The sequence below is a fragment of the Glycine max genome, chromosome 5, assembly GCF_000004515.6.
Source record: "Glycine max cultivar Williams 82 chromosome 5, Glycine_max_v4.0, whole genome shotgun sequence".
Lineage (NCBI taxonomy): Eukaryota > Viridiplantae > Streptophyta > Magnoliopsida > Fabales > Fabaceae > Glycine > Glycine max.
This window is the reverse complement of record NC_038241.2, coordinates 5190409-5201747: the sequence shown is the minus strand read 5'-3', so window position 1 is coordinate 5201747 and position 11339 is coordinate 5190409. Positions and strand designations below refer to the sequence as shown.

General features: G+C 31.7%; 1 protein-coding gene and 1 long non-coding RNA gene across 2 annotated transcripts; one reads left to right on the top strand and one right to left on the bottom strand.

Moving 5' to 3' along the window:
- Positions 1-1160: 1160 nt before the first annotated feature.
- Positions 1161-4967, top strand: LOC121174952 (uncharacterized). The gene is made up of 2 exons (XR_005891745.1): positions 1161-1738; positions 4478-4967. It is a non-coding gene; the product is annotated as an uncharacterized lncRNA (long non-coding RNA).
- On the bottom strand, positions 4065-10882 carry LOC100783529 (NAC domain-containing protein 7). The gene is made up of 4 exons (XM_006579560.3): positions 10018-10882; positions 7585-7775; positions 7033-7304; positions 4065-5128 (listed from the first exon to the last, which is right to left on the bottom strand). The coding sequence occupies exons 2-4, from the start codon at positions 7742-7744 to the stop codon at positions 4466-4468; spliced, it is 1095 nt and encodes a 364-aa protein (XP_006579623.1). The 5' UTR covers positions 7745-7775; positions 10018-10882; the 3' UTR covers positions 4065-4465.
- Between the last annotated feature and the right edge of the window lie 457 nt (positions 10883-11339).

Genomic DNA, 11339 nt, shown 5'->3' with positions numbered 1-11339 from the left:
CAAACTTTAGGGGAATCAAATTCCTAGTATGTGTTCTTCTCCCTCTAATTTATTTTATTTTGTTTTTACTAGTAAAACGTTTAGTTTTTTTCGGTAAGAAGGTTTGTGACTCCAGGAACTGTGGGTGGTTTTAGAGGCATCCATGTGGACTGAATAATTTTAAATCTTCTTACAACATATTCTTACTAATTTTCTTGTTTGCATTATATGGTTAGTAAATATAAAATGATTTTATGTTTCTAATACATTTTTTATTTAATACTTATTTTTATAAAGTATCCTAAATATTAAAAAAATTATAGGACAATATAATATTACTCATTTTATATATGACAATCATGTTATACACCAATTGAAGGATATTTGGCTCCTAAAGTTTGGAATTCACTTTTGCAAGATAAAATACAGAATAATAACCATTAATTTATTTTAAAGTAACCATTAATTAGGATATTTAATACTTAAAATATTTACAACTTTATAATTTATTTTTATGTATATTTGTAAATTATCAAAATTTTAAAAGTAATTTCCAAGTCAACATATTTCCCTAACACACTTTATTAGAAAGCATGTTATTAGCAAATAGTATATTGTTACCATATCCAAGGTAAGACTTAATCTTTGCACTAGTTGAATTTGGTGCTGATATAATTGTTGAAAAGATAAATGAACTTGACATCGCTTATAACAAAAAATCTTAAGATATTAAGTTTATGAGTTTTTCTCACTCATATATTGTTTAACTTAAAGTGAGATTTAATCTTAACACTTCAACTCCAATCACATGTCTTCTTCTTTCTCTTTTATTTTTAATTTATTTCATTTTTATTAAAAAGCATTTAGATTACTTAGCAAGAAGGATTAGTGTTGTGTGACTTGGGAGCCGAGGGAGATTGGGAAATTTGGGGAACTGAACAAGGACATTGGAATGATGTTGTTGTTACCTTGATATGGAGCTGAATAACATGGTCAATGTATAACTAAACTTTAATAAACCCCACTTATTAAGTCACACACGGCATCAATGCGCATGGCTTGCTTGTTTTGGCTTTAATTTCAGGGTGAACACTAGTCTATAATCTCTCTCTACTCTATTACGCCCAAGAAAACATGTGAAGCAATATTATGAAGATAAACCCTAATGAGGTAGACTACAGCTGCAAGTCATTAAGTCAAACGAGGTAAGAAAGAAATAAATAAACACTTGATAAAGTTCGGGTACGGTGCTCCCTCCTCGATCATCCATATGATATGAGAAATTGAGAATCCTTCTGGCAATAAGCATGCTAGGCTACCTCTTTCACACTCCTCTCTTTCTGTGCAAGTGATGAGTCTGATGACTATGAGTTGAAACATGCATCATGATTAGGTTTATGGAAGCACGCCTAATCATTGTGTCGTGCCATATATTACTTGGAAGGAATATAACTTGCTTCTTTAATTGACCCCGACAAAAGAATTTACATCTGTCGTCGATTTTCAATAACAGCCACACAAGTAACTATTCGTTGTCCTTGAATAGCATTCACATATATGATTGGTCGTTTGAGATTTGCTTTGTTATTGGTATATAAAACCAACAACTTTTGGAAACTCACGTCACTCTTGGTGGAACCTTTTGAATGAATCCCTCTACTTGGGACCCGGTTATGTTGAAACATTTTGAGAATGCATGTGATAGACGGAAGAATGTTTTGGCTGGGGTAGCTGAGGAGCCATCTTCATATATACACAGGTATGCCCTGAGAATGGAGCAAAATAAGTCTCTTAGTTAAGGTAATAGTAGTTTGATATAAACGGCATTTTTGGATTCAAGAGTTTCTGTAATTGGTATCTTTCCGAGACTTTGATATGATCGTATCTTCGTTTTAGTTTGAAATCAATTATAAAGTTAAACTCGTTAATTTTTATCAATGCCGTATAACTTTCAGCAGTGTTCTTAATTAACGCTCTCATGCATTAGCTATAGTTTTGATTTGTATGTATATACCGATAAACATTTCATCGACACTTTTTTTTCCTTCTATTTTTTATCACATGTTATTACTTATGATTTTCTTTTTCTTTTTGATCTCTTTCTATATGTGCGTATCTATAGCACGGAAGTGAGCATAAAATTAACATTTTTCTTTTAGCCAGCTATTACTGCTGTATTGTTTTCGGCTACAACATCTCAAAGTTAGTATAACTTCTTATAAAATTACTGAAGTAGTATTTTTTTTTTTTAAGAAAATACTTATATGGGGTAAGTTGAATTTCTATTAGTCAACTTTGCTTAATATTTCTATTTTATTGCAGTTACAAATTGCCGCAATTTTTTTTTTCATGCTGTCAAATCACTCTAAATGTATTTTAGAAAATTAAAAGTTGACTTTAAATCCGATTAGTACTGGTATTTTTTTTTAAAATACTACTTTAATAATTTTAAAAGTAAAACTACCCCATTTTGAGCAGCTCCAACCCTTCTTGAATTACATGCATCAATATGCAGACAGTACTGCATGTACTCAATTACTCATCTTATATACTTTTTTTTTTCTTATCACTCTCTTGAATTATAAGAAATGTGTCGTCAAAAAATTAGGTTAGGGTAGAATTATCCTTCAACTTAAATGTCGCTGTAGTTTGTGGTACACGTAGAAGACTTTCACACGGATTCTATCTATTCCTTTAAACTAATTAATAACTCCAATATGAAGAATTCATCTTGTAAAGTATTTAATCGAAATTGTACGTCATGGAATATTTTATCTTTCCACACAATTTGTTTTTAGCGTTAAGGTACCGATTTATCGTATCCTCAAAAAATTAATAAATAAACTTGACTTCTAATAGAATGACTCCATTTACAAGCGATCTTACATTTCTTAGCGAGGTATGATCAAAAGTTTAGGATTACATTAATATATGTAACGGAACTGCTGCTGGAACTTTTTTCCTTTTGTAATTCTCGGTTCTGGGGGCATTTGGAACTCCTTGTGACAAGTGCTACCCTTCTTAGTATTAATATAATCAATTTGCTTTGAAAAAAAAAAAAAGAGGTAAACTTAGGCACGACTCGTACGATCAACTCAAAAATATTATTTTAACTTAGGTAAACTTAGGCCGGAGTCCTACGATCAACTCAAATACGCTGTGGTAAGTTTACCAACTTCAAAAATATTATTTAAAAGATTTGCTAAAACTTATTTTAAAAGAAAAAAAACAAGAATAAGTTATAATTATAATTTTAATTATTTAAAAATATATCTAAGATGTAGCTTGTTTATAACATATATATATATATATATATATATATATATATATATATATATATATATATTCTATAAAAAAAACTAGGTATACACAGTGTATGAAAGAATGTGTTAATTTTTTTAACGAAACAAAAACAAAATAATTGGTATTTGACAAAAAACAAGATAAAGTAAATATAAAAAAGAGTTTAATTTTTTTAATCTAATCTTATGATTTAATTTTCTTTCACATAATAAAAAATAGAGATTCTAAAGTTTTTTTTTTTGGTTATATCGCTAAAATCTCAAGTCATAACCAATAAAAGATGCATGTTTAGACATTTCCATGTTATATGACACATTAAGAAAAAAAATACAAATATGATAAGTGATGATTTGATAGAAAGTGAAAGATAAAAAATAAATAAAGGATGTGAAATAGATATTTGTAATTTTTGGGTGCTCATACATAATTACTCTTTGGTATTTCCCAATGTTGTAAAAGCCTAAACTCAATCTAAATTTTGATTCGAGAGTCTGTCCACTTGAACGAACAAAACTAATGAAAGAATACATGCGCATATATAGTTAATGATTTTCTGTCAATTTCATTGGTTAATCCCTTCAACTTGGTGTTTAAAATTTCACATCTTATATGCTATACAGAAATTGTACGCTTGCAGCAAAGGCCATATAACAGTCAGTCAATTCTAAACTGGCACAGTGGAGTGACGTATATATCAGAAGCACGTTTAGTTTAGATTCTCAAATATCTCATCCCTCCATTCTTAAACTTCTGGTAGATCCAAGAAATTGGCTATTTCAAATGCAAACTGAAAACATATGTAACTTTTGTAATAAATGCAGCATTAAGCTGTAGTGAACAAATCACTTGTAACATTAATTCATAGAACTCTTTCCATCATAAGGATCACTTCCTGCTATAGAGTTGACCTTGAAGCACTAATTTGTTTTCTATATATAGGCGTATTTTTTGCAACTGAAGAATTGCAACTAATGGATACATTTTCAGTCCATATACTCCAGCCTCAAGAGGTTCAACAACTAATGATATATAAAACATTTTAGGCTTCTTATGTACAACAACACGTAGCAACAACACTATGGTCTTTTTTTTCCAACATTCACTTGTACGTACTTCCTATAATTGGTATTATGCATCGTATCTTATTTATAGTTACTATATATATATATATATATATAAAAATTCACTTCCACAGGTCAATCTGGTAACTGGAGGTAGACGTTGAAGCATACTCCTGAGAAACTTGCTCCTTTTTGGATCCATTTGCAGCCACAGAAATTTGTTCAGCCACATGGAAGATAGGTGCATTGGAATAACTGGTTTCCTTGGAAACATCTTGGTTGTTGTGACTGAGCTGAGAAGCAACAAACTTGTCAAGCACACGCCAATCTGTGACCTGGTCAACTGCATGATCATTGCTACCATAGAGAGAATGGTGACTTTGTTGATTATTGCAATATTGTAGCTGTTCTTCCTGAGTGAGTGATGAGAATTGCAAGGTGCTTCCATTGTTGTTGTTGTTGCTTTCATAGCCATAAGGGACAACTGAGCATGATGATTGAGTAACTTTGGGGCTTTCGAGTTGCGGAAGTTGGAGGAATGCATCGTGGGGAATGTTGTTGTATTGCAATTCCATGAGCTCAGGCTTGCAGGGATGGTGGTGGTGCTGTTGTTGGTGATGGTGGTATGATGCATAAGTCTGAGAAATATTGCGCCTTGGGGATTCAAGATCTTGCATGAAGGAAACTTGCTCATCGTACCAACAGGGTGATTGATCATACTCTCCCACTTTCTGCGTTGTTGTCATCCTCTTCTTGAACACTCTACACACAACCCAGCCTTCTTCCTGGAACAGTAATTAAAAAGTTAATAATGAAACCCTGGCCTGATTTTCTGAAATAAAACAACAAAGTGTGTAGAAATTAAGAATGTTGACAAAAATATCTACAGAAGGTATACTTAGGTAATCGTTACAAGGTTATAAGATGAGGAACATGTTGGTTTAACTAAATTGGAGGGACTTTTTTGGGGGTAATATACTATTATTTTATAACAACTTAATATATATGAATAACTTTCTCTGAATTAAGTTGTTGAAATGCATGTAAATTTAAGCAGAATATATTATTTTGTCTAAAACAACTCCTACAGAAGTAGAAACACTACATTAATGTTGTAAATCAAGAGATTAATTGGAGTCCTTATGTGTGAAATTGTTGTCTGTCTTCAACATTATTCTTTTGAATATGTTTAGCTCATTGCTATTGACTAAGAAATATTTTCGTACCAATTAGATGTTGAAGCATACATGGGTGGTAAGAGAAAACATCTTAATTTTAATAGTAGTCTGACAACTGGAATTCATACTTGGTAGCATTTTTATGAATCGTACATAAGCTAGAAAACAAATCAATGATCCGTTCTATTTGGATTTATGCTTTTAGTGAGTACTATTCTATTTTGAATTATGCTAATACTAGATAAACATTAGGGGGAACAAGTAGCCAGGAACAGTTGTATGATTCATCTGAATTTGAGATTTTAGTCCTAGTTTTCATCTAAGGCAGGAGCTACGTACACTCTTTATTCTCATACTAGTGTGCCTTAATCCGGTGGAAAGTATATGGCATAATGTATTCATGGGGTGATATTCTTCGGCTATGTTTGTATGCTAGGTTAGAATACTCTTAGCACTCTATATTAATATATTTTATTTTCTTGTAACAAAAAGAAAGTCTACATAATATGCTAGTTGAAGTCAATTTAACGCAATTTCCCCCAATATTTTCACAAAAATCCAATATGTAGCAGCGACAAGTTAATATTTATAAATTTGTGTGATTAAAAGTGCTTTTAGGTTGGTGCAATGCTATACTAAAAGGTTTTAGAATTGTATAGAAGAGGGAAGACATAAGAAATTAAATCATACAAATATTTTAATGGATAAAAATAATTTGTCTTTATACAAATATTTTACAATTTCTTTAGTTGATTTTAATCTTCCTAAATTTTAAAACATTTAAAAATAATCCCTGATTTTTCTTGCTAATGATATGAGATGCATTTGGGCGTATTATATCACTCACTAAATAATGATAAAAATTATTTTTAAATTTTTAATATTTATGATAATTTAAATCATTCAAAAGATGGTGGACTAACACTAAATTTACTTATATCCGTAGGATTATAAATATATTTAAGCTAATATTATGTATAGTTGTACTTGTTTGATCTCACGCATGCAGAAGAATTTTGTGTGACTTATTAGACAATTTGAGGAATACTTGAAAATATTATGAAATAATATCTATTTCGACTAGTAATAGATGAAACCATATGGGACTTGACAGCATGCAGTGAAAGCAGTAGAAAATGACAAAACAAAATTTAAATAAGATTTTGATTTATGTAATATTTATATATTTTAATTTTGATTCTAAATAATTTATTATTGAAATATGGGACTTTATATTTTTATTTATTTATTTATTTAGTTATGCTTTAGTCCCTTAAAAGCTGATTTCTTAATGGATAAAAATCATAACGACCAATATCCTAATTGAGTAAAAATTATAAATATAATTTATCAATAGAAACCAAACTTAAAAAATGAAAAAAAAAAAAGGAATTTATATATCCAAATAAAGAAAACTATGTGGGTTATAGAAACCAAACTGATAAATACTCTTGAGATTGAAGTGTTATTTAAACCACAAGAAGGGTAATAGGTGTTATACTAGTAATTACCTGAGAAGTTCCATTTTCATTAGTTTCTAGTCTGTACTCATGCATGATCCAATCAGACTTCTGTCCATTTGGGGCTCGTCCTTTGTAAAACACGAGAGTCTTTCTCATGCCAATGAGGCAATGCTTAGAGTATATTGCCTTGTCTCTTCCCGTGGCTTTCCAGAATCCTGCTTTTGTAGCTCTATTGGTGCGAGTTCCAGTTGGATATTTCTTATCTTTATGACTGAAGAAGTACCAGTCACTTTGTTCATCGGTTCCTATTTTGCATAGTTCTGTTTACATGAGCAACAAATTATGTCAGTATATAAATTATATACTATGATTCATGTTATTAACTATATGTAATGCTTCCATTAAGAAAAAAAAATATTTGATAGACATCTAATGTGCTATCTAAAGTATAGAGAAAAAATGAAAAAAATTATAAATATCATAAAATTTATGATGTGATGAAAAAAGAAAAATGAAAAATATTGATGAAATATTTAAAATAAAAAAATGATTTGTGTATCATTACTCTTTAATTAATTAAAGCTTTTTATGATGAATTACCTTGGAGATCCCATGGTTCAATTTTATAGAGATCGACATCTTTGATCACATCTAGATCAATCCTTTTAGACGCTACCTTTTTCCTAAGGTAGTAACCAACGAGCTCTTCATCGGTTGGATGAAACCGAAAGCCTGGTGGTACATGTGAAAATGTATCCATTTCCGCTCTCAAAGAATTAAAACCTGTGTATCTGAAAAGAAAAAAAAAAGGAACAAAAATTAACACCTTTCTTGTAAACATGAAGTTTAACATATTTTTCTCATATATAATGAATAATATTGCTGCCACTTATAATCGAACGTTCACAGTTGATCAGTCCAGAAATGAAAATTAATATGTCAAAAGTTATGCATGCATGTGCTTCAAAATTTAGAATAATCTTCTGAGCAACAATGCTATGTCAGGTAGCAATATATGATAACATCAATCGTTTGATGGAGAGTACATGACCAAGAATAAGAACAACATAAAAAGATCCACATTCGTTACTTATATCCTCCTGACAAAATATCAGACATGCTTTGTAATCAGAAAAAAGGATTACATTGTGTACCGATAGAGCTGAATGAAGATTCAAGGTAGTTTCATAAGTCTAAATAAAAAAGAGAAGAGTTAAAGAAGACAAACGAAAAGTCGAAAAGCAAAGCAATTGAAGAGTGATTCATGTCTTAGACACTACGTAAAACCGTTGCTTTGTTTCAATGTCTATCTAATGAACGTTTTATATAAAGCAATAAGATTGATAAGGAATCCATTATGCTGTACCCATAATTAATAAAAAGACTAGTCAGACTCGGGCATAATTCAGCTAACGGCAACATGTCGAAGATTGAGCTGCCGATAAGTCAGTATATTAACAAGGAAGAAAGAAAACCTAGGTAATTATAAAACACGTCCCTTGTAACTTTGAAAAAAAGGGGAAAAGAAAATGGGTAATACTAAGTCAAAAAGAATTAATTGGAAACTTGTACCGGAATACATAGATGTTAATAAAATTCTTCCACTAAATCGTTGTGCAATATGCATTTAACTATTTAATTGACAACAATATAGTCTTATACGTACTATCAAAAAAGCGATAGATTAAAATGTGTATATTGAATCAACAAAATTATCGATGACAAAGGCCACATCTCGTCCCCCAATTATTTGTGCATATATTCAAGTTCGGAACTTAATTTTACAATTAATCCATTATAATTATCCAGCATTAGGGACTGAATCAGCTGTGGATTATCATTCTTCATTTATACTTGGACAAAGAGAAAGCACTGCTAAACATTCCCAGTCTTCGTCCAACAAATCTGCCCCAAAATTAAACAACTTCATTGCATAGTATTGTGCCATCAAAATTTTCAAAATATAAATGAAATTTCTCGTCTTTCCCCACAGTTAACATTTTCAACATCGAATGCAATGCCTCCAGCTAGGTTTGATTAATTAGATCCAAGGAATAATCACAGAAAGCAGAAGAAATAAAAGAAGAATGAAATGAAATGAAAAAGAAACAACACTAAGCACTAATGAAGATATTTTTTAGCACCCACCCCCACACATATCAATTTCAAGTTATATAATTGAATAAAAGAAATTTTATATATATATATATATATATATATAAAGAAAAAAAAACTATCGATGGTCTGAGTAATAGCTTCATGAAAAAGCCATGGGAGATATTCCAGAAGAACTTTACCTTGTGAAACCGTTGACTCATTTTCCTTAAAGAAGAAAATCTAAATTAGGTTGTGACACACGGCAGAGAGGGCACACTTTTTACAATGCAATTATGGGGTGGTATGAAGTAGTGAATGATGTTGTACGCTATAGCACCAAACATTCAGCTTTTCCAGCCTCAAAGAGGCTGATAGAGCACTCAAAGGAAGTCATATTTACATTATGGCCTAATAGCACGACTTAGAAGAAGCTCCTTGTTCAAGCAATTTGAGAAAGAAAAAAACACAAAAACATCATCAATTACCAGCAACAGTGGTCTGTCCGGTTTGCACTTGGATATATATTCAACGAGAATTCTATAGTTAGGTGTAAATTAAAACCAAAAGGAAGACCGGCGTGAGGGGGGTTAAAGCATGATTTGGAGGTTGGTGTCGATGAGATACAAACACCAACCGAACACAGATCACAGTCTAGTCAAAGATTTTATTATGATTTTTACCATTTGACTTGGGCTTCTCCTCTATTTGTCTTTTTGTGGTACTTGTTTGTTAGAAGTTAAAACATAGAATATATCAAAAGATCCACCATTTTCAACACTGCTAATTATTTACAAACATTCACATGATAAAAAATATAGTAAAGAACATGAAAAGCCAAACCCCATATGATGTAACAGATCGATGTGGAGAAATACATAAAACACAAGATATATATAATTAAAGAGAATGTTAAAAAACTAAGGGCAGAAGAACAACCTCGTTATTTGGCTCTCCCCGCGAGGATCGATGTAACTATGTATAGAGTCTGAATAGAATTCCGGTGTGGATCTGATGAAACCAAAAACTTAGTACGCAGCACTAAATCTTGAGGTATATAGGGTAGATGAGAAAGTTGTTTAAGCTCTCTATCATCAACAGCCTTTTTGTCGTAACTTGGTCACAAATGAAATCCAAGTTCCAACAGAACTAGACAAAAAGAAACAGCACTGAAACAAAGGCAGGGAGACACAAGAGGACAAAAACAGAAGACAAGAAAAGCAAAGTAGAAAAAGTTAGTAGTAAATGTTTTCCTCGGGAATTGAACTCAATCTCCTCCTTCTTTGTCCTCAAACAGCTTTGCTTTCACCAACTGCGTCTTATGTAGTAGTAATTGCTAGCTATCCACAAGAAGAGAGAGTTCCAAATCAAAAAAGAAAAAACCCACAAGAGAAGAGAGAGATCGGATCCCGAGGACTATTAAGAAAGAGAAGAGAGAAAAGAGAAGGAAAAGGAGTGATTTCAGGAGTAGAAGAGGATGAAACGAAGCAAATATGAGAACCCTAATAAAGCATTCATGAACCCCTCTCTCCAGAGTTTCTCTCTCTCTCTCTCTTTATTTGGGTTTGGAGCTAGATTGCAGTAAGCTGAGTGATAAAAGGGTGGCGCTAAAACGGCTTGAGAATGAGAGAGAGAAAGAGAAAGAGATGTCAGCCTCTAAGTCCACCCACCAGCAACTGATGGAGACATAAAAAGAATGATGTGGTGTTAGCGTTTGAGGTGAACGGGGCCGGAGGAGAAGAGAGAACGCAACAACAAAGATCAAACCATGAGGACGAATGGAATGGGTTATTTAAAATACTACATAGATATTGAAATATATCAATGAATAGAAATTATGATAGTGATAGGCAATCCATTAAGGTTTCTATTTTGCTTTGGTTAAGTGGTGACCCTTAATGGTTGTAACTTATGACATCCTCCCTCCCGCCAAAAGTTACACAATCCCCTTGTCCCCATTATTTTTAATCCATTTCTTAAGGGGGGGAAAATAGTAATAAAACGAGAAGGACATCTCTAATACTACCGGATAGAGCGTCAATAAGGGGTTGCCAACCGAAGACAATATACCATATAATAGATTATACATTGCATAGGTTTGAATCGCAAATAGTTCAATGGAATTCTAATTACTCAACTGCTTCTAAGACACTAAGGCTATGTTTGGTAGAAATTAAAGAAATTGAGATGAGGGAAAGAGATAGAAAGATACTTTAGTTTGTTAGGAAGAAAAGATTAGGGTGAAAACATTTTTTTAAAAT

Bases quoted from the DNA above. Each gene is read 5' to 3' on its own strand.
- LOC100783529 (XM_006579560.3), bottom strand. From the start codon at position 7,744: ATGGATACATTTTCACATGTACCACCAGGCTTTCGGTTTCATCCAACC. The intron at 7,305-7,584 runs GTAATTCATCAT...TCATGTAAACAG, and splicing joins TGAACCATGGGATCTCCAAG to AACTATGCAAAATAGGAACC. The intron at 5,129-7,032 runs GTAATTACTAGT...TTACTGTTCCAG, and splicing joins ATGAAAATGGAACTTCTCAG to GAAGAAGGCTGGGTTGTGTG.